Consider the following 26,721-nt stretch of genomic DNA (forward strand, 5'->3'; position numbering starts at 1 on the left):
TTCACCAACTACTTCTCAGATAGAGTTCATTGTGTCAAATCGGAGGGCCTGTTGTCTGGACCTATGGCAGTCTCTATGGTGGTGCCACAGGGTTTAATTCTTGGGCCGACTCTTTTCTCCGTGTATATCAATGATGTTGCTCTTGCTGCTGGTGACTCTCAGATCCACCTCTACGCAGACGACACCATTTTGTATACATCTGGCCCTTCATTGGACACTGTGTTAACAAACCTCCAAACAAGCTTCAATGCCATACAACACTCCTTCCGTAGCCTCCAACTGCTCTTAAACACTAGTAAAACTAAATGCATGCTCTTCAATCGAACGCTGCTGGCACCCGCCCGCCCGACTAGAATCACTACTCTCAGCGGGTCTGACCTAGAGTATGTGGACAACTACAAATACCTAGGTGTCTGGTTAGACTGTAAACTCTCCTTCCAGACTCACATTAAGCATCTCCAATCCAAAGTTACAACTAGAATCGGCTTCCTATTTCGCAACAAAGCCTCCACTCATGCTGCCAAACATGCCCTCGTAAAACTGACTATCCTACCGATCCTTGACTTTGGCGATGTCATTTACAAAATAGCCTCCAGCCCAGCAAATTGGATGTAGTCCATCACAGTGCCATCCGTTTTGTCACCAAAGCCCCATATACTACCCACCACTGTGACCTGTACGCTCTTGTTGGCTGGTCCTCACTACATATTCGTCGCCAAACCCACTGGCTCCAGGCCATCTATAAATCACTGCTAGGCAAATCTCTGCCTTATCTTAGCTCATTGGTCACCATAGCAACACCCACCCGTAGCATGCGCTCCAGCAGGTATATCTCACTGGTCATCCCCAAAGCCAACACCTCCTTTGGCCGCCATTCCTTCCAGTTCTCTGCTGCCAATGACTGGAACGAACTGCAAAAATCTCTGAAGCTGGAGACTCTTATTTCCCTCACTAACTTTAAGCATCAGTTGTCAGAGCACCTTACCAATCACTGCACCTGTACACAGCCCTTCTGAAATTAGCCCATTCAACTACCTCATCCCCATATTGTTATTTATTTTGCTCATTTGCACCCCAGTATCTCTATTTGCACATCATCTCTTGCACATCTATCATTCCAGTGTTAATACTAATTGTAATTATTTTGCACTATGGTCTATTTATTGCCTTACCTCCATAACTTGCTACATTTGCACACACTGTATATATATTTTCTGTGGTATTTTTGACTTTATGTTTTGTTTTACCCCATATGTAACTCTGTGTTGTTGTTTTTATCGCACTGCCTTGCTTTATCTTGGCCAGGTCGCAGTTGTAAATGAGAACTTGTTCTCAACTGGCTTACCTGGTTAAATAAAGGTGAAATAAATAAATAAAATGTAATCTCGGCCGGAATGAGGAAAACTATGAGCAGAATTACAAACTCTCTTAATTATTAATGTATTGTCCTCTATCCTAGCCTTCTTTTCAAAACGCAATGGATCTTCTCATCCATTGCAGTTCATACAGGGCTTAGGAAAGCTCTACTGTGAGGAGGAAGGATGATTGAATGGGAGCTGGAGTCTAGCCAGAGAAGACGTCTCAGAGAGAGAGGTCTGTTAGTGACCTCTACTGGTCAGGTCCATATTTCACAGTGGCCAGGGAAATACAAGCAAGCGGATGTCAGCTAAGGCGCAACTGCAGAGTAGACATCAACACACCCTCAGGCACTATTCAATTTGCATCGCTGAAGCATTACCGATTGCGTGATAGAAATGTAAAGGTCATTTCCGATTGAGCTGTAATGCAGCGTTTACCATGAATGCAGTCTCCGCTTACGGGGGAACATTGCTTTTAAATTTCACATGTTTTAATGATGAACTTCCGCGATACGGATTGAATAGAGCCCTCAGTGGACGGATACTCTGACACGACACCCTGATTGAAAGTAAGGTTGCACAAGTTACACAAGACCGGACATTGTACGTAAATGGTTAGTGCAAATAATATACAGAACATAGATGTGAACATAAATCGATATTTATCCATGATACCTTTATTCATCACTCACATACTAATCCAGAGATCAATTACAACAACACATATTTTTTTTTAAGTCTGAATTTACATTGAGGGTTCTATACTTCTTAGAAGGCTGGAAGTGTCTTTCATCCTAAAGCAACATAGGAGAAGAAAGAACAAAACGTAATGAAGTCAATCATAAAGAGCACGGCGCTTGTAACGCCAAGGTAGTGGGTTCGATCCCCGGGACCACCCATACACAAAAATGTATGCACGCATGACTGTAAGTCGCTTTGGATAAAAGCGTCTGCTAAATGGCATATTATTATTATTATTATTATTATTATAAATGCAGTATCATTTTATATACAATAGATGGTATATTAGCCTTGGTTAACCTCAGAGGGAATACAACATAGATCTACAGTACTTACATGTTGGCTATCCTTTCCAATCTCTCTTTCATATTCTCCTATAGAAAATGGGACAATAATTATTAAAAACTAAGGGCTGGATTCATTCCATATCGTGGAAGACCCGCGTAACAATTCTAAGGTAATTTCCGATTGAGTAGACATTTGCAGAGTTTACTATGAATGCAGTCTCCTCGAACATTGCCTTTACATTTAAAATCGAGCTATAACGCGGATCTTCCGCGATACGGATTTAATCCATCCCAAATAGTTTGCTTCCATTACATATATATTTACTTGTAATATCTGCCATTACCTCTGGGGGTGCTGTTGTCACACAGGGGCTGATGGGATAGCTAGCGGAATGGGTAGAGGACTGAGGACACTCACAGCCAGAGGGGTGTAGGAGGCTCTCTGGAGGACTGTGTCTTGACTCTGTAGGGGTATGTGAGCATCAGTTGAACTCATATCACATTGGGAATTTTATCTTTCGATTACTGTATTTCAGTTGTTGTATATAATGGCCTCATCAATATAGCATATCAATACTCTACTAAAATACTTTTATTGTCAAAATCAGTTCCAACCCGTGACTTCTGTTGCATTATCCGCCATGTGATGACTCCAACCTCCACTGACAAGTGACGACGACTCCTAGAGGAGGGAAAAAACAACCTTGAAATGTGCAAATTTTTCCATCTTTAACCAGCAAACAGAGATACAGTAGACATTCTGGAATGGACTGACATCATGACATCATTAGTTCAACATCTGCTTCTACTTGTCATTGGATGGAAGTACGGAGAGTTCTTTAGAAGAGTCTCCAGATTGGACAGATCGTGTGGAGAGATCCCTTCCTACCTGGGCTGTGGCTGTGGAGAGGGTCAGTCTGGTTTCCAGCAGTAGCACTCTGCTCTCCAGGTTCTCCCACTGGTGCTTGTCTATAGTGATCCTCCCGGCCGAGGTCTTTTCTAGGAGCTCCAGCCTCTGCTCCAGGGCCGAGAGCCTCTCCAGCCTGGTCTGGACCTGCAGCAGCTGGGCCTCCAGCGCTGCCAGCCTCCCCTCCACCACCGGGTCCTGGAGAAGGACACAATCCAATCAGTGTGTATGTGTGTCACTTTGGTGCTGTGTGTTACAGAGAGAAATAGGCCGTGTGTGTCTGTGCGTATATTGTGGAGAAGTATGCTGGTACTCACTGTCTGAGGGACTGTAGGTGCTTGGTTCTGGAACTCCTCCAGTCCCAGACCCTCCTCCTCTTCCTCCTGAGACTCTTCGTCATCAGAGGCTCTACTAGAGGAGACCCAGGAGCCACCACCAATGTGTCTCTCCACTAGTGGCCTGCTTAGGGACAACTGTGGGAAAGAACCATCTCAGCTAGTCATGTTACAGAAGGGCCATGTACTCATGCATTACAATGGACTAGCTCAGGCCTCTTTGATAAAGTGTGTAGAGTTAAACAGATCTGTCGGTCTACACTTTCATGTCCTTGGCAAAGACTTACTGTGATGGCCGAGGGTTTCATTGTGTCACCCTGAAATGGGAGAGCCTCACTTTTGGAGTCTGAACTCGAGGCCGGAAAACGAGGTCTCGGCTTTGGCTGCAACACACACAGATGCAATAAATGTACCTTTTCTTTAACCAGGTAGGCTATTGAGAACACATTCTCTATTACAATACAGACATGATCTGACCAAGACGGTGCAATAATTAATTGAACCATGAATACCGTGTCATCTTTATCATGTCAAACCACACATTGATGATGATGATGATACTCTTTGCTCATCAAAGCTGAGGGAGACAGACTGACCTTGTTGCCTTTGCTGAGCTCTTTGTGTTTCTGCAGGGCGAAGGCGATGACATCACAGAGGATGCAGGTCTTTCTTTCTGCAAAGCCAAACTGGAGGAACTGCTGCTTGGTCAGGACGGGTTTGTAGTGGAAGAGATCCCGCAGTACCTAGATGTGGTGAACAATACAGTGTGACACACACACACAAGGCTGAATTCTCCCTGCTGCAACAAATTGTTTCAAATCAAAATACACCATGTTGTTTTTTCATTCATGCAGTGAAAAAAATGCAAAGATCAAAACAATATTCATTGAATTGTCATTCAATTTTCGATGCTCCCCGACTATCTAGCTTTAATTTCAGTGTTTATTAGCGAGCTGGACACAGTCAAGAAACTGTATAAATGTAGGTCCATTATAATTTCTGCACAGTTTCAATTTGGTTGCCAGTTGGACCACCGGTTGCCAGTTGGAAGGAAACACCACCAGAGAGTGGAGCATGTGTGTGTGTGTGTGTTGCTAAAATACAGATGCTGCAGATCAGGGACCGCTTAGTGAAAACCCTTCTGGTTCTGATAGCAGGGTTAACAGAGGCTAAAGTACAGCCTTAACAAAAAGACTGAAAAACCCCTGATCCATTTACACAAGTCATTCCTTCCAAGTCCTTGGTTGCTTGTGATGAGGGAGGAGCTTTAATCTTAGATCTTGCAATGAAGGAAATGGCTTTGCCTTGACCTGTCCAAGCACAATGACAAAAATTAATTTAGACAGGAGGCCTATACTATGGCCCATGGATAAGAATGAATGGAATTCCTCAACTACAGTAAGACTCCATTCATGTAATTTGAACACCACAGGAATGAAAAGGAATCCCACATGTAGCCTACTCTTTCCTTCTACAGGGGAAATCCTGCACTGTTTCAAAAGGACTTTATTGGTAGTGAGTGATGCAATACCAATGTCTTCCATCTGTGTGTGTGTGTGTCTATTAGGGGAAAATCATGCGGTTCAGCTCAAGCTTGAAGGGGTTAAACCACAGCAGAGCGTCGGGGTAGGCGGATGTTGGCCTCAGGAGACCCCAAGGAATAAACTGAAGTCACTGTGTGCGAGTGTGAAGTCACTGTGTGCGAGTGTGTGTCTGTTGCCTGTGAGGAAACAACTGGGAACACTTTGCCATTTTGAACCATTACGATGATAACGGCTATGTATGAGAGAGGGGATCTAGAGGGGAGTCCCTGCTATTGGGAGAAACTGCTTAGTGTTAGGGAGACGACACTGCATGGGGCCACATGGGGAGAGCGGTGGTGGGGAGCCTGCTGGAACAGCAGGGCCCAGGAAATCCCACCACGCAGTGAATGAACAGAGCATTAATCATAGGGAGTGCATGAAGGAACGAGGCTGGCAGATATACAGTCAACTGGGGAGTGATGCCATTGTGTTTCTCAATGGGTAGGTCTAGGACTGGATGTGGGATTGCTGCAGGGGGGGATACATTCAAAAACGTGATTTCATCATGAAAGACATTAGTAATTAAAACAGAGTGTTGTGCTAGTATTAAGCTCTGCACCTTCTTCCTACCATACTAAAAGGGAGACCTATGGCGTAAAAACCCTTGACTGTGCATGATGATACTTAAATACTAAGGCTACGTCACGGAAACATTTTAATCTACAGTATTACCCTTAATAGAGTAAAAAAAAAGAATACAATAGAATCAATGTGGGATTTACCTTGTAGATGCATTCGATAAAACGTAGGTCGTTCTTCCCAGTGAGTTCCACTCCAAAGCCCACCAGGTGTTCAGCAAGGTGTGGTGAATAGGAGACGAATGCATAACTTACTATGGGGAGAACGGCAGAAGGATCTCCTTTGGCCAAGCTGTAGAGATAAAGCATATATTGTGTTTTACAATGTGTACTACTGTTTTCATATGTATTGGTATCATTTAGGCCTAAAAATCTATGGACAACAATACAGTTTTTTCACCAATTGGTATTTTGACCAATCAGATCAGCTCTGAAAAAGATCTGATGTGAAAATATCTTAAATTTTGTCACACGACACAATGCCAAAGATGTCTCAAGTTGAGGGAGCGTGCAATTGGCATACTGACTGCAGGAATGCCCACCAGAACTGTTTCCTAGAGAATTGAATGTTAATTTCTCTACCATAAGCTGCCTCCAACGTCATTTTTGAGAATGAAAATGTAGGCTAGAATTACTATTATCAACAGTCTGTATGATGTTCTTGCGTGCTATATGCAAACATGCTCTGTAGTGTAGGATAAAGTCACGAGACTGGATGTGTCCCATATGGGATCCTATTCCCCATATAGTGCACTATTTTTGACCAGGGGCCCATAGGGCTCTGTTAAAAAAAATAGTACACTATATAGGGTGCTATTTGCGACAAAGCTTAAATTCTTTGGCTGGAAGACAGACTAAACATCTGTAGTCATATAAACATCCAGATTGGGGCTGTAGCCACGGTGACAGTTCACAGTCTGGGTTTGTTTTGAAGTCCCCGGCAGGCGGCAGAGGGGATTGTACGGAGCCCTGCCCGACTATAACTGGGTTTGTAAACATGCTTTACATTAACCAGCCGTGGGTCCCCCTCTCTGACGAGGACCCCAGTCTGCACATCTGATGAGCAGGGAAGCAGGGATTCCTTTTTGAAGTGAAGAGCATCAAACACAATATGTTTGTGGAGAATTTTAAAAAAGGATTTGGCTCAAATACAATTTTCTGTGGATGACAGACAATTTAAAATCAGGAGACAAAGGTTGGCCACTTTTTTCAATTGTAGCTTTTGTCTAGTTTTTAATCAAACTCGTTTGGGTTCCATTGATGTCAAAATGTGTGTTGGGCTTCGTTTAGACAGGCAGCCCAATTCTTATATTTTTTCCACTAATTGGTATTTTGACCAATCACATCAGATCACATCTTAGAGTGACCTTTTATTGTCCCCAGCATAAGGTGCACCTGTGTAATGATCATGCTGTTTAATCAGCTTCTTGACATGCCACACCTGTCAGGTGGATGGATTATCTTGGCAAAGGAGAAATACTCACTAACAGGGATGTTAACAAATGTGTGCACTACATTTGAGAGAAATAAGCTTTTTGTGTGTATGGAACATTTCTGGGATCTTTTATTTCAGCTCATGAAACCAACACTTTACATGTTGCTTTATATTTTTGTTCAGTGTAGATAGCTACAGTAGTTGCCGTGGTAAACCAAACGTGTGTAACCACGCCAGCCCAGGACCTCCACATCCGGCTTCTTTACCTCCGGGATCGTCTGAGAACAGCTGATGAAACTGTGGCGTATTTCTGTCTGTAATAAAGCCCTTTTGTGGGGAAAAAACTAATTCTGATTGGCTGGGCCTGGCTCCCCAGTGGGTGGGCCTATGCCCTCCCAGGCCCACCCATGGCTGCGCCCCTGCCCAGTCATGTGAAATTAATATATTAGGGCCTAATTTATTTATTTCAATTGACTGATATATATACACACATACATACACACCGGCCAGTTTATTAGGTACACCACCCCGTTCACAAAATCAGATCTCACCTACAGACAGTGAGTCACGTGGCCATGGCTTGCTTTATAAAACACGCAGACAGGCATTGAGGCATTCGGTTACTGTTCGATTGAACATTAGAATGGGCAAAACAAGTGACCTAAGCGACTTTGAGCGTGTTATGATCGTCGGTGCCAGGCGCGCCGGATCCAGTATCTCAGAAAAGGCTGTCCTCCTGGGCTTTTCACACATGACAGTCTCTAGGGTTTCCCCGAGAATGGCGCGACAAACAAATCATCCAGTCAGCGGTAGTCCTTTGGGCTAAAACAGCTTGTTGACGAGAGAGGTGGAAAGAGAATGGCATGAATGGTGCAAGCTAACAGGTGGGCCACTAACAGCGCAGTATAACAGTGGTGTGCAAAACTGCATCTCAGAACGCACAACTCGTCAGTCCTTGTCATGGAAGGGCTATTGCAGCAGATGATCACACCAGGTTCCACTCCTATCAGCTAAAAACATGAAGAAGCCGCTCCAGTGGGCACGCGATCGCCAACACTGGACAATTGAGGAGTGGAAAACATTGCCTGGTCCGACGAATCCTGGTTGCTGTTGCATCATGCTGATGGCAGAGTCCATGGACTACCTGGTGTCAACAGTACAGGCTGGTTGCAGTGGTGTACCGCCGTCCAATCTGCAGCAACTGCATAACGCCATCGCGTCAGCATGGACCAACATACTGTGGAACGTTTCCGACTTGTAGAATCCATGCCCCGAAGAATTCAGGCTGTTCTGGAGGCAAAGGGGATCTGACCCAGTACTAGACGGGTGTAGCTAATAAACTGTGAGGGGTTTGGTAGTAGGTGCCAGGTGCACCAGTTTTTGTCAAGGGATGCAACGCTCCTGGGTTTTTCACACTCAACAGTTTCCTGTGTGTATCCAGAATGGTCCACCACCCAAAGGACATCAAGCCAACTTGAAACAACTGTGGGAAGCATTGGAGTCAACATGGGCCAGCATCCCTGTGGAACGCTTTCGACACCTTGTAGAGACAAATTTAGGCTGTTCTGAGGGTAAAAGGGGGGGACGAAACTCATTATTAGGAAGGTGTTCTTAATGTTTGGTATACTCCATGTATATTGTATACAGTGAGCTCCAAAAGTATTGGGAAAGTGACACATTTGTTGTTTTGGTTCTGTACTCCAGCACTTAGGATTTGACTATGAAGTTAAAGAGCAGACTGTCAGCTTTAATTTGAGGGTATTTTCATCTTTTTTTGTACATAGACCCCCCATTTTAGGGGACCAAAAGTATTGAGACAAATTAACTTATGTTTATTAAAGTAGTCAAAAGTTTAGTATTTGGTCCCATACTCCTAGCATGCAATGATTACATCAAGCTTGTGACTCTACAAACTTGTTGGATGCATTTGCTGTTTGTTTTGGTTGTGTTTGAGATTATTTTGTGCCCAATACAAATGAATGGTAAATAATGCATTGTGTCATTTTGGAGTCACTTTTATTGTAAGTAAGAATATAATGTTTCTAAACACTTCTACATTCATGTGGATGCTACCATGATTACAGATAGTCCTGAATGAATCGTGAATAATGATGAGTGATAAAGTTACAGACTCACAAATATCATACCCCCAAGACATGCTAACCTCTCACTATTACAATAACAGGGGAGATTAGCATTTTTGGGGAGGTATGATATTTGTGCATCTAACTTTCTCACTCATCATTATTCACGATTCATTCAGGACTATCTAATCATGGTAGCAAAAATGGGGGGACTATGTACAAAAAGTGCTGTAATATCTAAACGGTTCATACCCTCAAATTAAAGCTGACAGTCTGCACTTTAACCTCATAATCATTGTATTATTTCAAATCCAAAGTGACGACCCACTGTTCGCCCATCTTGGAATACATGATGGTCAAATCAGGTGCTGGAGTACAGAGCCAAAACAACACAAAAATGGTCACTGACGCAATATGTTTGGAGCTCACTATATATCAGAATGGATGAATATATGGGGGATTTCTTTCTCCAATGTAAGCAAGTAAAAATGACACAAATGTTCATACATCTCCTGCACTGCAACTAAGAGACTGAATAGTGGCGCCATTATGTGGCCATCAACTGAACAACCACAACACAGGTGCCGACAGATTGTAGCAAGCTGGCTCCTTCCCTCAAACAGTTTGGGAACGTGGCACAATTGTTCAGTTGGCAGTGGCACCAGCGCTACTTTTATCCATGACTTACTAGCTAGCTAACATACCCATTATAGTCGACCTCTCTTGGGTACTTCAATGCCCGTAGTTGAGCATCCAGTTTCCGAAGACATCCTTTCAAATCACCGGCTGACATCATTGTGGACCTTGAGAACATGCAAACGACAGACAGGTAACATTACAACAACAATTCTTCCATGAATTATTTTTCAACGAATGGATAAAAACACCAACTAACTAGCTAGCATAAACATTATAGCTAGGTACATTTTGGCTAGCTACCAAACACAGTTTGCCAGAAAGTTACTGGCTATGTTATAGTCCAACGTAGATTTTGTTGAGGTGACACGTTGTTGCAGCTACTGAAACATGCCATAACAAAAAATGTAATAAATTACCTTATATTTGAGTACAAGTGCTGGCAAAGTTAGCTAGCTGGACATGTCTTCAGTTTGTTTTGCCCGGGTAAATAACATAATTGCCGCGATTGGTTGCCATGATAACTGAATCAGAAAAACTAGAAGGAAGATTCATAAGAGCACATTCATAGCTAGATGGCGCTAAAAGTTTGTAGACTGCTGGTTTTAATGTCGATGGTAAACTGACGACGATTTATGAAACAAGCTGAACTAGCTAAATACATGTAAAACTTCGTCTTTACTGTCTGTAGTTGGAAGGACAATTTAATAATTTTTTAAAGGTCTAGCTACCTTTTTAATTTATTAGAAGAAACAAGGCAATGCACTGCAGTTTCTTTGTAAAAGTCCAATGGATTTCATTAAAATCGTTAGACTACTCTGTGTAGGCCGACAATTTTACTATATATTTTTTATTTTCTAACCAAAAAATATAAATATTGTATATATCATTATCATAGGTAAGTACCATTCACAATCGTTAAATGGATTTACTCAGTTACAGCACGTCATTTCCACCAATAACAAGCGAAACGTCAAACGGGACAACAGTGCGTGTGAAACGAGGAGGGTGAAAGGAGGAGTTGAAGAAGCACTATGTTGAGTGATAGGGGCAGATTAGGCCTGTTGTCACTTTGTGAGCAGTTTTTCTCTACAACAGCGACGAGAGTGGGTCTTTTTGGCCAGCATTTAACGGAGATGAGAGCCTCTGGTTACCGGTAGAAGACCCAAAACTATTCCCACCGACGTTGTTTACGATCTGGACTGTGTATACGTCGCGGCGGCGGTAAAATCTTGCATATAGTTCAGGTAGGTGGCGCTGGTTACAATTGACAAGAGCCTCCCCCAATGGCTGGTTGGCTTGTATAATTATATTGACGAATGCGAGGGCTTTAGGTCAATCTAGCTTGATAGTGAAATTATTCTCGATCAGCTGCTGAACATAACTTCAATTTTGATGTTGTTTACAGCAAGACACTAAACGTGTTTCCAGCCCACTGCTGTCTGACTTCGTGTGGCAGTTTATCCAATTACTGAATTAGGCAAACGTCATTAACTCTAGCGCTTAACAGAGTATGGTCCCTCTTTGTTTACCAAGATACAGTTCTTATTAAATGATTACAGGTATGTATGAATGACCTTGTCCCTAGCATATCGTTTGCGTTAGTTTGTTAAAGATGGTACATTCAGTAGGCAGCTGATCGAAATTATTTCTCAGACTCTGTATGCTGCTTCACTTTATTGACTGTACACAGACCCTTGGGTACAACATTCTCTGTACACACATGTAAGCTATCACCTGTTTTTCCATCACAAACAAGTCAAAAACCACTGTAGATAGTTGCTCCTTTTAAACTCAAATGATATGGCTACAACCACCAGATTCAGTTCCAACACCCCCATACCCAACTCATTTGAATGCCCCCACCCCATGAACCATGGGGGGGGGGTAATCATTATGCCTGTCCTGTGCATTCGCAATACATTAGTTCAGCCAATGTGATCACACCATGCTCCTTTTAAATGAGTGCAAGTTTGCTTTTTCTACTGAATTATTTGTTCAGAAAATGCTTAAAATAATTGACTAACAAGCTAGGCCATCATAAGTATGAAAGCAAGACATCAATCCACATTTTAACAAATACACCCTTAGATCAGTAGGCCTAATCCAAACAGTTCTAGTCTAGGCCTACATGTCTAGAAACATCTATGACCTACAGTAACCCTCTCACCATATAACCAGTAGACTCATCTATAACAACTTTAAAGATGCAATATGCAGAAATAGCTCTGCCATTTCCTAGTTGCTAAAATTCTAATAGTTTGACTAATTTCAGTTTATGTGACAAAAGTCAGTCAGTGTAGAGAATCATTGTACCAGCTAAACTGCTGTGAAATATGTTTTCCATAACCAAAAATCTTGTATTTTCAGCTGTTTGAAGCTGGTGTACAAAAGTAAAAGATGCAAAAACTCAACTTAACGAGAAGCATAGAAATAGCTTACATAGAACATAACTACCGCTTTTTAGACTTGCTTTCAATGAGAATGACATCTAAAACACACATTTCTGTAAATTTGGTCAGGTTGCCCAAAAAGTTACATATTGTAGCTTTAAGACACATTCCACAGCGTGTTTTCTGAGCAACCTACAGTCTTTATGCTCCAGCAGCAAGCAGGGAATGCTGAATAACAAGTGTAATGGCATTGCAGCAATGTAGAGGCAAGCAGCCTAGGACCATGCTCACATCACATGGGAAACAGAGAATTGAGAACGTGAGGAATTCTGAGGAGTGGGTAGGCTAAATAGGCTGGAATTGAGATTAATCTGTAGTGACAGAGACAGAAGATTCTAGCCTGGTCCCAGATGTGTTTGTGCCGTCTTTTCAATCACCACGGGAGTTGGCAAGACGGCACAAACAGATCTGGGACCAGGCTATGATTCAGCTCTGAACCATTCTAAATGTAAACTGTCTGACACTTTATTTGTCATGTGCCGAATACAACAGGTAACCTTACAGTTAAATGCTTACTTACAAGCTCTTTCCCAACGATGCAACAAAAAAAATTAACACAAGAATTAGGAATGAAGCTACAAACCCACTCACTAAGACAGACTGACAGGGGAGTCGGAGAGAGTTGAATGCGTGTCACCTAGCGGGTTAACTGAGGCTACTTCTGGTTTAAAAAAGAATACCACTTCAATCTGTGAGGGTTTTTTTCATGGAGGAACAACGGGGCCATAGCTGGCATGATGGAGGGTAAATGATAGCAGGCTAAATGGTTTAGGCCTTGCCTCAGTTGCACTCCTCAGCATCTCCTGTCTGATGGGGTAACGGTTTAGATGGCTATAAATGGAAGGGGTAAGATACAGTCATTCAAGGCCAAAGGATTATAATGGTAAAGATCGAGATGGCAGGCTTGATGCATATTAGTAACTATACTGAACAAAAATATAAACGCAACATGTAAATTGTTGGTCCCATGTTTCATGAGCTGAAATAAAATATCCCAGAAATGTTCCATACGCACAAAAAGCTTATTTTGAGGGAGAGTGCAATTGGCATGCTGACTGCAGGAATGTCCATGAGCTGTTGTCAGATAATTTAATATTAATTTCTCTACCATAAGCTGACTCCAACGTCGTTTTAGAGAATTTGGCAGTACGTCCATCCGGCCTCACAACCGCAGACCACGTTTAACAACGCCAGCCCAGGACCTCCACATCTGGCTTCTTCACCTGCGGGATCGTCTGATACGAGCCACCCAGACAGCTTATGAAACTGAGGAGTATTTCTGCCTGTAATAAAGCCCTTTTGTGGGGAAAAACTCATTCTGATTGGCTGGGCCTGGCTCCCCAGTGGCTGAGCCTGCCTCCCAAGTGGGTGGGCCTATGCCCTCCCAAGCCCACCCATTGCTGTGCCCCTGCCCAATCGTGAAATCCATAGATTAGGGCCTAATGAATTCATTTAAATTGACTGATTTCCTTATGAACTGCAACTCAGTAAAATCTTTGAAATTGTTCCATGTTGCGTTTCTTTTTGTTCAGTATATTTCGAAATGGCTTGTTGTGCAAAGTCACATTAGAATCTGCCTCGAAACCTTACAGAGACTGTTCCAGAGTGCACTTTCAGGAAGCAATTGCTTTGATTTGATTAGGCTAATGTGTGTGAGATGACACATGAAAGCACAATCATTGAAATGTTTCTGTGGACAAACAGCTAGGGTCTGAATCCAGATTAAATTTACCCGTCACGGATGTTTCTCTATTTTGTGACAACTGCTGAGCCCTTCAGTGACTCAGCATAGCAGGGTAACTCCAAGATAGATAGGCCTACCATCAGCTGTTGCCATGCCAGTGACTAAAGTAACCAGGAAGTAGTCCAGTTGCCCAAACATTTAAACAAGGTAGCACGATGGCCTCCGTTTTTTATATTGGGTTGTTCAAATAGGACTTTGGATGGCCAGGAAATTCCCTATTAAAGTCTAGTAACTAGACCACTGAGCTACTTCTGTTTGATATTCCTCCTGAGAGAACCTATTCCCTATGTGACGCATGCAGACTGTGCTGCCTGTGTTGTCTGTACTCCAGATTCTGCAGATGGGTCAGGGGCTGTGGAGGGTGGCCAGGAACCAGCAGCTGCAGCAGGAGTACGGAGAGCAGTGGGACGCTGGACCTGGCCTTGACGGAGATCCCCAGGATTTGGGGATGGAGATGGGGGCTAACCCAGGCCAGGCTCCCCCATCCCCCTCCCCCGGGATGGGCGACCTGGGTGGAGGTCCCCTGCCGCCTCACCCCCACCCGCGGCGCCACCCCCAGCACTGCCAAGGGGCCGACATCTACCAGCTGCTGCGTGCCCGCCGGGGGAAGGCGCAGCAGGGCTTCATAGACCTGGAGATGCTGCCTCCAGAGCTCAGCATCACCATCCTGTCCTACCTGAACGCTACAGACCTCTGTCTGGCCTCCTGCGTGTGGCAGGACCTGGGCCACGACGAGTACCTCTGGCAGGGGTGAGTAGTAGACTGACAGGGTCTGTGGAAGGGAGGCAGGGGTGAGTAGTAGACTGACAGGGTCTGTGGAAGGGAGGCAGGGGTGAGTAGTAGACTGACAGGGTCTGTGGAAGGGAGCCAGGGGTGAGTAGTAGACTGACAGGGTCTGTGGAAGGGAGGCAGGGGTGAGTAGTAGACTGACAGGGTCTGTGGAAGGGAGGCAGGGGTGAGTAGTAGACTGACAGGGTCTGTGGAAGGGAGGCAGGGGTGAGTACAGTGAATAGAGGGCTGCCCAATTCTGATTCCATTTTTTTCTCACTAATTGGTATTTTGACCAATAAGATCAGCTTTAAAAAATATCTCATGTGAAAAGATCTGATGTGATTGGTCAAAAGACCAATTATTGGACAATAGATTAGAATTGGGCCCCCTGTGTAAACGCAGCCAATGAGAAGTGTGCTGCAGGATAGGATCTGACCTGATATACCATTAGAGTCATCTATATTTTTTAAATTGTCCACAAATCATTGAAATGGTGCTTGCCACAAGTAGGTATAACATTTGCCATGTTCTATGTGACAATGTGCTTTTTTAATGGTTCAAAGAGTTGATCGGGTGATCATGTTTCTAATTGCAGTCTTCCCTTTCTCTCTCGCTGTCTCTCTGTCTGTCTGTGCCCTAGTTTGTGTAAATCCACTTGGGGTCACTGTTCCATCTATAACAGAAGGCTTCCCTATGGCTTCTCATATAGAAGCCTCTACATGATGCTAGATGAAGGCAGCCTGACGTTCAACGCTAACCATCAGGAGGTAAAGCACCTCTGTTTCCTCTTCATCCTCATGCCTCTGTCTCCTTTTTAAAGCACTCCGGTTTAAAGCACTCCGGTTTCCCGGACATAGATAAAGCCGGCTTAGTCTGTTTTCCGGGAAACTGTTCCCTTATATATAAGATATAGCTAGATATATACGGGCCAATTAGCTGTTTTCACTATATGTTATTGATTCTGTCTAGATCAGCCTTCCTCACTATGAAATCCCCAAGAAATAGTGATTTAGAAATAGTAAGTACACATCGAACCCCCCACACGTCAGCCCACCTTGAAGACAAAGTATTTTAAATGACTACCAGCTAAATGACTTGTTTACCACTGATGCATACATTCTGAAAGACATCACAGCCTTGGAGGTCACTGCAGGTCAAAGCCTGGTTCCATAGAATCTGTGGAACATTCTAATGGGGTTATTTGGTCCGTCTGTATCGCTACGTGGATTAGGCTCGCTTTGGCCAGCCACTTAAAGGACATGTGATAGCCCCACTGTGGGATAGACTGTCATGGTGCTGTCTGTGTCTGGGCCTCCATCTCTCTCTCTCTCTCTCTCTCGCTCTCTCTCTCTCTCTATCCCTCTTTCACCCTCTGCCTCCCCCCTCCTCCTCTTTTTACCTCACTATCCCCCCACCCCCTCTCTCCCTCTCCTTCTCTCCCTCCCTCTCTCTTCCACTAATCCCGCCCTCCTCCTCTCTCTCTACTCTCCCCCACTAATCCCTCTCTCTCTGTGTGTGTTTTATGTTGATCCACACTCTCTCTCCAATAGGGTATCAGTTACTTCATGTCCAAAGGCATACTGGTGGACCACCCCAAGGAGCTGGCCAAGTTCATCTTCTGCACGCGGACGCTCAACTGGAAGATGCTGAGGGTGTACCTAGATGAGAGGTGGCTTTTCTTCATTGAATTCTCACTGGGTTTCTTGAATTCTCACTGGGTTTCTTGAATTCTCACTGGGTTTCTTGAAATGTCACTGGGTTTCTTGAATTCTCACTGGGTTTCTTGAATTCTCACTGGGTTTCTTGAATTCTCACTGGGTTTTCTTGAATTCTCATTGGATTGTCTCTAATTGCAGGAGAGATGTGTTGGACGAGCTGGTCACGCTGCACAACTTCAGTAACCAGTTCCTGCCCAACGCACTGAGGGACTTCTTCAGACACATCCACGCCCCAGAGGAGAGGGGCGAATACCTGGAGACGCTCATCACCAAGTTCTCCCACCGCTTCTGCGCCTGCAACCCCGTCCTGGTCCGGGAGGTGTGCCTCAGCCCAGGTCAGTGCACTGCAGGGAATTGTAGTTCTAATCTGCAGGGTGTTGAGGGAAGTCCGATGAGTGGAGAGGATTGTAACCACCTGCCAGTTTCTGCCACAGTTGAACGACTCCTAACTCGGGGTCCACGCTCAACAAATCCCACAGGCTTTAGGTCTTCTCGGATGTTGATCGGTTTCAAGCCCCTCAACTAGCCTGTCCTGGCCTAACCGCAATCTCCCCACAATACCTCTGTAATTTACTAAGGGCTCTGGTGTTACACTTGACCCAAGTTGTGTCCTGTCCTTGTTGCATGAATCAAATGTGTGAGAAATCTTTGTACCAACGCTGTCATTGGTCCCTAAAGCCACAATAATCCCACGGGCTTAGGGTTAGGAGAGTGAGGGCAGCGCTCCAGCCAATCACAGGCTGGCGTTGTAATAACATCTGGCGCGGTTCTCGGCCGTTCCTGCGTCGTCCTGGAGGAGAAGTGGGCTGATTTATGATCTACTTACTGGCGATAGAATTGGCAGAGCGGTAAAGGAGGAGAGGAGATGTACACTCTTACTCTCTCGCTCTCTCCCGCTCGAGAGAGACCCCCTGTTCAACCCCTCTTAGTCCACCCAGGACCAGGGCTGATCCTCGCACTGTAAGGTCTGAGACTACGAGTCGACACGTCTCTTTCCTTCCCTGTTTATGTGTCCTGTCTTCAAGGACTATTATTCACACTTCAGAATGGGAATGTTTTTGTAAACGCGTCATTATGAAACCCTCTCTTTTCCTTTATCGACCCTTCTCTTGCTCCGATGCTCTTTTCTGGTCATCCCTTCCCTTCACTCTGTCTCCCTGTCGTTTATTCTTCAACTCCCACCCACCCTCTTAGCCAAGCCACACAATGAACAGAGAAAGTATTGCTGGACTGAGAAAGGCGTCAACCAAAACGTCGGGGCTGGCTAATATATTGAATTGAATAAATGTATGTTACTAAGCAAGATAAAACATGTATTTTGTTGGCGTGTGTGCCCTATCTCCACAAGTGATCTTCAGTCTAAAATACCACCATCACATTTTTTATTTTTGTATAGATTTTTAGTCATTTAGCAGACGCTATTATCCAGAGCGACTTACAGGCGCAATTAGGGCTAAGTGCCTTGCTCAAGGGCATATCGGCAGATTTTCCACCTTGTCGGCTCAGGATTCGAACCAGCTACCTTTCAGTTATTGGCCCAACGCTCTTAACCTCTAGGCTACCTGCCGCCCCACGGCTCATATACAACTTTATCTTCATTGTATGCGTAGTGCAGGGACTTGTTTGACCACTCTCCCAGTTCTCTCGCTCTCTTACATTCTGTCCATCCCTCCTCTCCTCCTCTCCTCCCCAGATGCAGTGTATGTGCTGTGCTACTCGCTCATCCTCCTGTCTATAGACCTGACCAGCCCGCACGTCAAGAACAAGATGTCCAAACGCGAGTTCATCCGCAACACGCGCCGCGCCGCCCAGAACATCAGCGAGGACTTTGTCGGCCATCTTTACGACAACATTTATCTCATCGGCCATGTGGCGGCCTAACCAGGAAGTGACGAGGAGTGGAAGTTGGTGAATACACGAACCAGTGATTGCACTGTTGCAGTATACTACTTTGGACAAAAGTTGTTGCTGTTCATTCTAAATCTAGGGTTCTGTACTGCTAGCAATGGTGCTTGCTTCCATACTGGGTGTGAGGCGATCTGCTCTCTGGCTGTAGAGCCAATGGAGAGCAGGGAGTGTATAGATTGGGCCCGCCCAACTGAAGTGACATCATAAGGGGCGAGGCCTCAGACAGACTAGACATATATCCTGCACACAAGTAGCATACAACAATATAACCAACTACTTCCAGGTTAACCACGCAGAAGTGTAGCTACAGTATGCTAACAAAGTCAAGAAGAAGTCAAACATACGCTATGAACTCACCTAGGACTGAATATTATTACAGCAACCATTATCAGTTGTGGTTCACATTATACTTAGTTTTTTTGTTCTGTGAATTACTTTAACTATGAGTTTTGAGTTTAATATTCTGGTTTTCTTTTTTAAATGAATGTTGTTTTTGTTGGAATGTGTTTTTTTTTACGATTTGAAGAACTTAAAAGAATGACTAGAGGGCTGGTAGAAACTCTACAGCGTTTTTGTCTTTAACTTTGTGAGCTGGATTAAATTGGATGGAATTGAAATGAATTCCCAAAAGGCACAACGATAATTAATCCAACCACATTTACTACATGAAATCCTTTTCCTTTTAGCAGAGAACGGCAAACGATTATTTGTGTCCATTCCAAAGTATTTTATGAGTTGTAAAGTAATCGCCATGGGTCACACTCTAAATTGATGTGTATGTGGATGACTCTAATGTCCATGGGAATCTCAGAGCGTCCAATTTTGAGTTTGTAATGTGAACTCTCATCTTCATGCATCTCAGCTGGGTCGTATTCATTAGTGTGCGAAATTGAAAATGTTTTTTTTGCATACGGAAGACGAAAATAAATGTTTCTTATTGGACAAGTCCAATTAGTTTCTCCATGTTGCAATCCATTTTCTTCTATTTGGCGCCTAATGAACACGACACTGATAATACAGCTCTTGATTGTTGATGGATAAATAAGATTGTCAGAGTTAAGGACAATTGTTCAGTGTGAGTTTTTACCTTTGCCAAAGCTGGGATAGGTGATGTTGGTAAATGAAGGTGTATGTTAGTGTATCTACGTTACTTTATCCTTTTGTGTTGACAAGCGTTCTACCCCTTCGAAATGGGCTGCATCCCAAATGGCATCCTATTCACTATGTGTTGCACTACATTTAAACAGGACCCATAGGGCTCTGGTCATAAGTAGTGCACTATATAGGGAATAGGGTGCTATTTGGGACACATTCCGGCACTGACTCTAGCACCGATGCCTGCGTTTACACAGGCAGCCCAATTCTGACATTTTTTCCACTCGTTGGTCTTTTGACCAATCACATCAGATCTTTTCACATCAGATCTGATTGGTCAAAAGACCAATTAGTGAGAAGAAAAAAAGATCAGAATTGGGCTGCCTGTGTAAACAGCCTAAGTGACACCACAGATATGAATGTTAATCTTTCCCACCATCCTTTGCGGACTACATTTATCTTGTGATTGTTTTATGTGTGTGACTCTGTTGGACTGATACCTCTATCACGCTTAAATCTTCCTGTCAATCTCTAGTGTATTCTATGACTGCAACCTCTCGCTTTCTCTCCCTCACTTTCTCTCCCTCTCCCCACCTGTCCCCAGCAAATCTATAAGGGCTTGATTCTATTTGCTACAAATGTCCAGAAATATGTCATCTAGATCAGACATACCTCTCTGACATGTAGAATAAGGAATCATGTCTTCTCTATTCATGACATTTCTATCTGCAGTGTTCAGTAGGTTGCACATAACCCAGGACTACAAGAGACTGTTTCTTTTAATGATTACTAACTAGTGAGCACTTTAACCAGGGGTTGCTTTTCTCTCCACACTGTGGTCTTCTGAAGCCGCTATATATATCACACTGTTTAGTTCTCCTATATCTAAAGGACTGCTAGTTTTCTATCCGTTGTCTTAGCCATGCTGTCTTTATTATTAGTTATAGTGCCAATAGACAATGTTGAAACTGACAACCAAACTGACGTGTGAACATGAGCAGAATAACTACTGTGGTAAATGTTTGCATACAATTTGATTAAAACCCTGATTTTATTTTATTTGCACATGTATATATTTAAGTATAGGTTTATTCAAAAAAAAAAAGTTATTTTGAAGTATTTTAACAAAGGTTTTTTTCCCTCGTAAGTAGACCTTTTTGCACTGACATTTGTATGAGCACTGGACTGCATGCAGAGAACGGAGTCTTTGCTCAGTTAATGTTCTCCACTACCATGATCAATTTAAGTGATTGAGATTATTATTGTAATATTTATGAAATGTTAATAATTACATTTAGTTTAACAGCAGCAAATGACAGTACAGAGTTTTATTTTGTTTTCTTCAATTCCATGTACATTTTAGTTTCTTGTGTGGATTTATGGATTGAGATTTTTATAGAGAATTTCATTTCAACAGCCTAACAACCAAACCATTTACATCTGAGATAGGTTGCTGAATGACATCACTGGAAATAAAACAAGTCTAGATTGTATACAAATAAAACTCTGGGAACACTCCCCTTGTCTTGAGCCGTGACTTTCTACAGTGATCGTAATGTTTTTAAATTCCAAAGTTTTGATATTCAAGATCGTGACCATTACTGATTCACCCTTTGAATTTTTACACTATATTTACGAATTAAGTCACCTATATACACCTCTCAAACCCTGCTCTGAAAACTACCAAACCCCATTTCAAAGCCTTGAAAGCATCGCCCCTGGTCCATAGTATATGTTAACCATATAGTTCCTCTGAGCATGTCAGCGTATAGATAGATGGGAGTAAATCTACTCCAGACACAACATGACCCTTGACCTCTAGCAGTGTGTGTTTTATGTGCTGTAAATGAAAAGAGAGGGCATCACAGGGGCCGTCAGCAGAGAGATACCGAGCCTTTAGAGCTGCATGGGAGAGGGGTCTATCTGAGAAAAAGGTTAGAGAGCGATGATGCAATGTGTACCCTGACCCTTTTGAGCTCTCCATTGTGCAGGGAGACACAAGGGACCATGTCAATGAAGGTCAAGGATGGAGAATATATAACTCAACTTTATCCCTCTTCCTCAAAGACTCATTGCAGGGCCTACAAAAAAACATAGCAATGCCAAATATTAGGCTATACTGGATGGAGAACTGAAATGGATCATGATTGAGTGGTTGGTCACCTACTTTATATGATAGGATCCATTGGCTTGATGATGCATTTACTACCAGCTTTTTCAGTCAAACACATGTTCTTACTAATTAAGGTAATGATTAATAGCCTACGTATCATTGTTGCAACAACCATGGGGTTACTCTACATTGAGGGCCTATATCTACAACTGTGCCAAAAGGAGCTTCGAGTGCCTTTCATTACTATTATTATATAAAATCAATACTATTTCAGTAATCGTCGTGTTTGAATGCATAAATAGCTTTCTGATAAGGGAGATTCTTAATTTGAGAAAGGAGATTACGCACGAGTGGACCCTGTAAATCAGTCGATGAAGATTTGCGCCAAACAATCGATTTATGCGCATAGGGAGGAAGGATTACAGTTAGTTCACCATACTGACCATAAAATTGTACAGGCAACATTAATCTAGTTACATGTTTGGTGACTTAATATTATTCTTTATGCACTTTGGAGAGACGAAATAGTCATTTGCAACATTAAATGGAAATGGTAATTGTTTATTATTCTGCACTATTTTCTAAATTTTCTCCACATTATAACTTATTAGCCTATCTGATACCTGTTCATTGAATGGGCCGTACCGATAATTTAATTTAGTCTAGGTGTATCATTAATTTAATTTAGTCTAGGTGTACCCTTAATTTAATTTAGTGTAGGTGTATCTGAAACTGAAATGTATCATCAAATTAGATCTTTTTTTCTACCTTCCAATTAATAGGCTATAGTTGTGTCTGCTCTGTTCCCATAAACTAATCAGGGATTCCGACAGTTGATGCTGTTTATACAGGGAACATTTCTTTCGGCATGGCTGACACCGAGGTTACCTTTAATTTGGCATGATTGATGAAGCCCTTAAGGTTCTCCATATTCTGCAGTTTGTCAACACAACTACCTGCTGAGGGAGCGCGACGCCACGCTGACGCCGCTGAGGCACGCGGTCTCTGGATGAAAGCAGGGGAAATCTGGGTAGTCTTTGAACCCATAGCCTAGCCTATATTATAAAACTATACGCTGTACTTTTACTAATAATAACAATGATAATAATAACAACAATAACTGTATTATAACATTTACCAACAATCATTTTGTTTATTATTGGGGAACAGTAGGCCTATGCTAAAATTAACCCTCAAAATAGGCCTAATACAAAATACAGTTTGAGAGTCCAGATACTCTACCTAAGTTTACGAATTTGGTAGCAAACGTATAAAATCTTTCAGTGATAATGCCCGAGAAGCCGGTGTTTGGAGGATATATTGGCACGGGTCTTGTTAAGCCCGAGACGAAGACGAGTGCCGGCAAACCGTGCCAATATATCCTCCAAACACCGGCTTCGAGGGCATTATCACTTTTATACAAAGGGTTACCAACATATTCAAATACTGATTAACATACTTTCATTAAAAACGTTATTTTGATGAATTTATTCATACTATTTCATCCTTCCACAAGGCCTATACTGCACAGGTATAATAAAAGTCATACAAATATCATTGTCATTATTATAGGCTAATAGCTTTAAAAAAAAAAATGAGAACAAGAAGAAGATGTATAAGTACATTTCGATTCTTTCGGTTCTGGAAACAGGCCTATCTACTATTTCGTTTAGTTGACGCAAGCATGATAGGCCTACTTTCACTGGTCTCGTACAATGTGGCGAACTGACCATCAAGCTCTAAACGTTATCATGGTGGACTAATTATGTTCATCCGAAACACAGCAACCGGAATTATTGCAATACTGTCCATGACATCACAGTTTGAAAAGAGGCAAGAAGGGGGAAATGGCACCGCATGCATCTCCTTTCATTATTTTGGTATGGAACCACCAATAATGTTTTCTGCCCAAGGTTTTAAATGTGCTTTGGCATCTTTATTGGTGTTACTCTCACGCAAGGCTTCCTCGGGTCCAAATGTCAAGCAGATGCCTAAAATGGGGATGTTCTAAAAAATCTGAAACCGCACCTCCCAACCTCCCAATTCAAAGCCAAAACCCAACCGGTTCTTCAAAGGTAATTGGAAATTCGGTTGGTTCCATAGACTTTATTCGTTTTTTTTGTGTAATATTACAATTTATGGTTTAGGATTATTGCGTTTTTAATGACTATCTGCTCTTTTATAAGTCCTAAAATAGATCTCAATCAATGTGACACTGAAATGTTGTCGATGTCAGCAGACAGCAGTTATAGAAAGGCAGGAGCTTTGACTGTTGTTTTGTTTACCGATTTGATCCATGAGTATAGGCCTATATTGTCTGCAGTTTGTTTCCAAACGCTGAATCTGATTGCAAACGTGCACTGATTACGTTTCGGGAAGTTTTGGCTGGATCCATTAGGCCCCATAACACCTCTGCGCACATGGGGATTGGTCAATAAGGTCTTAAAAGCGTATTTGTAAAACTGAAAATGATGGTGAACATAATTTGAAGAAAACACGTTAACTAGGGATAGTCCTTTGAAAGAAATGAATTACCCATCGGCAGTCCCGCAATGATAGTGCCTGTAGCTGCCCTCTCTGTCTCCGGGTCTTCTTTTTTTTCCTAACGAAAAAGCATCGACTTGCGATTATTTTCGAGAGTTACATGGCCTATTAATAATATAATTATTTGCAATAGCATCGTTATAAGATGTATCTAATAACTAAGACATGGGTGTATGACAATTCAGCAGCTTCTGAATACGTATACAAGGTATATTGGTTGTATGGAACAAAGCAATTTAGATTATATATTTTAACGAGATGTCCTTGTGGTCATTCTTTCAACATTATTTTCTATGATGAAAATATTTCAGAAATGCATTATTCTATTATCCTTATGAAATACAACAGTTCACCGAAATTAAAAGCAGAAAATTATCACAAACAATATATCTCCTAACACTTATCAAGTCGCCTTATCAGCCATATCATAAATAATCATGATACAATATTATGCTGATATGATTACCTGATATAATTGCGTGTTAGTCCGCTGAAATGTCACATTTGATTTGATCAAGAAACTGTACAAGAGATAACGGACTTTCGTTTTTTCAGAGGTTTAAAAGAACTGTAATCTCCAGATGGCCCTCCCATTGAAAATGACCTGCCTTATTTTGTACTTAAGGTAACAAATGAACGAGGCAAGAGGACTTGATTTTTATGGCCGTTATGTCATGCATGGGGAAGTCCTTTCAAGGAAGATGGAGGAGTGTTGTCGTTGACTGAATGTTTATTTATATCAACGAATGTATGCTACTTTAGCTATAGGGTTACATGGATACATATTGTTGTTGGGTGGGGAAGATTAAAACTATAGCCTACCCTTTTTCTGACCTGACAAAGCAGCAGCAAGTTGGGGGGTAATTGATCATGATGTCACAGTCCATCCTAAAAACAAAATGTTAGCAAAAGTTAGCAAAAATCGGAAATCTTCTAATGATAATGTAAATGTATGTTTTCATAATGAATTACAATATGTCCAGGTATAGCCTCCATACACTATACTGGCTATGAAGCCAAGCCAGTGAAGCAACTAATTGTATAATATAAGTATATACCATAAGTATATACACCTAAACATAGCCCCATCTGGAAACATGGTCATTTTCTCCATATCCCCATAATGAGGTCATTCTTATAAAGACTAGCTTCCCAAAGCTTTATCACACACACACACACACACACACACACACACACACACACACACACACACACACACACACACACACACACAATCTTATACAGCTAACCTTGTGGGGGGACACAATTCAGTCCCATTCAAAATCCTATTTTCCCTAACCCTAACCCTAACCCTAACCCTAACCTTAACCCAAAAACCTAACCTTAACCCTAACCCTAAACCTAACCCTAGCTCCTAACCCTATTTTTTGACCTTGTGGGGACTAACAAAATGTCCCCAGTTGGTCAAATTTTTGTTTGTTTACTATTCTTGTGGGGACTTCTGCTCCCCACAAGAATAGCTAAACATGTCCACACAAACACACACACTCTGCCTCCTGTCCTGCAGCCTAAAGTGCCCCTTCTTTTCTGGAGTGGACAGAGTGAGTCTTCTGGACATCCAACAGCTCTGGCCAGCTGTTGTCCAGCTGTTGGGAGCGGTCAGTGACCAAGTCTCTATACCCATCATAGACATCCCATCACAGACACGGCCCATAGGCTGATTCTCTATACCTGTCCTGTCATGGCTGTGCTCTGATGAAAGGAAGTTAGGGAACAGTTGTCTTCTGTTTCATACAGGGAAGAAGGAAGGAGACTTCATATCCTATTGGAAAGGGGACTTTTCAAAACCTCGGTCTGGCACTCAACGGTACGGTATACTATTTCCTATTTGATTTATTTTGAATTCAGATTGGGCAGGCATATGGCTGGGAATATGACATGGCAATCATTTTCAGCACCAGGACAGTACTGTCATAGTCATGTGCAGAACCTGGTTGACTTTTGCAGTCTGGTTGACTGTTGCAGACCGTTCTCTCTCCCTTTGGTTCTCGTTCCTGAGTCGAATTCTCAAAGGTGAGTTCGTGATTCTAAGGCGAGTTCTGAATAAGCCGTTCGGTGATGTAAGTGGTGGGGATATGTTTTATGGGATGTTTTCTCATGAGACCATATCTCTCTGACAACTTACATTACTGCCTCCCCTCCCCCGAACCACATAAAGATATGCAAGGGAGTGCCGCCCCGCCTAGACGTGACAGTCTGGGGTGTCTGACACTTGTCGGATTACAAGGAGGGGAGATCAGTGATCACTCTATAGGCTGTTGGGCTGTTGGATGGAACTACTGCTTTAATCTATCTGCTTATACATCACCATCATATCACATCGCTGCGCTGCTACTGTTAATAGATTGGCCCTGAGAGATGGGTAATAGAATAGAATGGGATGGAATGGGATGGAATGGAATAGAATGGG

At 42.7% G+C, this 26,721-nt stretch overlaps 2 protein-coding genes across 3 annotated transcripts; one reads left to right on the plus strand and one right to left on the minus strand.

The window, feature by feature from the left end:
• Positions 1-2,014: 2,014 nt before the first annotated feature.
• cep44 (centrosomal protein 44) lies at positions 2,015-10,454 on the minus strand. The gene is made up of 11 exons (XM_084188501.1): positions 10,364-10,454; positions 10,013-10,111; positions 5,934-6,081; positions 4,225-4,371; positions 3,916-4,011; positions 3,611-3,766; positions 3,276-3,491; positions 3,002-3,068; positions 2,731-2,849; positions 2,436-2,473; positions 2,015-2,152 (listed from the first exon to the last, which is right to left on the minus strand). Exons 2-11 carry the CDS (start codon positions 10,102-10,104, stop codon positions 2,104-2,106), a joined length of 1,128 nt encoding a protein of 375 aa, XP_084044627.1. The 5' UTR covers positions 10,105-10,111; positions 10,364-10,454; the 3' UTR covers positions 2,015-2,103.
• Positions 10,455-10,928: 474 nt separating this feature from the next.
• fbxo8 (F-box protein 8) lies at positions 10,929-21,151 on the plus strand. 2 transcript variants are annotated; one of them, XM_084188451.1, is made up of 6 exons: positions 10,929-11,191; positions 14,473-14,891; positions 15,553-15,679; positions 16,463-16,581; positions 16,769-16,965; positions 18,324-21,151. In XM_084188451.1, exons 2-6 carry the CDS (start codon positions 14,482-14,484, stop codon positions 18,509-18,511), a joined length of 1,041 nt encoding a protein of 346 aa, XP_084044577.1. In that variant the 5' UTR covers positions 10,929-11,191; positions 14,473-14,481; the 3' UTR covers positions 18,512-21,151. The 2 variants fall into 2 exon arrangements, with proteins under 2 accessions (XP_084044577.1, XP_084044578.1); XM_084188452.1 differs by having other exon boundaries at positions 14,482-14,891.
• Positions 21,152-26,721: the final 5,570 nt, after the last annotated feature.

This window comes from Coregonus lavaretus (genome assembly GCF_964263955.1).
Source record: "Coregonus lavaretus genome assembly, contig: SUPER_35_unloc_1, whole genome shotgun sequence".
NCBI classification, from domain to species: domain Eukaryota; kingdom Metazoa; phylum Chordata; class Actinopteri; order Salmoniformes; family Salmonidae; genus Coregonus; species Coregonus lavaretus.

Excerpts from the sequence above, each read along its gene's own strand:
- cep44 (XM_084188501.1), bottom strand. The coding sequence starts at position 10,104 with ATGATGTCAGCCGGTGATTTGAAAGGATGTCTTCGGAAACTGGATGCT. Across the intron at positions 2,474-2,730 it reads TGACAACAGCACCCCCAGAG|GAGAATATGAAAGAGAGATT; the intron begins GTAATGGCAGAT and ends CATTTTCTATAG. Across the intron at positions 2,153-2,435 it reads TTGGAAAGGATAGCCAACAT|GATGAAAGACACTTCCAGCC; the intron begins GTAAGTACTGTA and ends ATGTTGCTTTAG.
- fbxo8 (XM_084188451.1), top strand. The coding sequence starts at position 14,482 with ATGGGTCAGGGGCTGTGGAGGGTGGCCAGGAACCAGCAGCTGCAGCAG. Across the intron at positions 15,680-16,462 it reads TCAACGCTAACCATCAGGAG|GGTATCAGTTACTTCATGTC; the intron begins GTAAAGCACCTC and ends TCTCTCCAATAG. Across the intron at positions 16,966-18,323 it reads GGAGGTGTGCCTCAGCCCAG|ATGCAGTGTATGTGCTGTGC; the intron begins GTCAGTGCACTG and ends TCTCCTCCCCAG.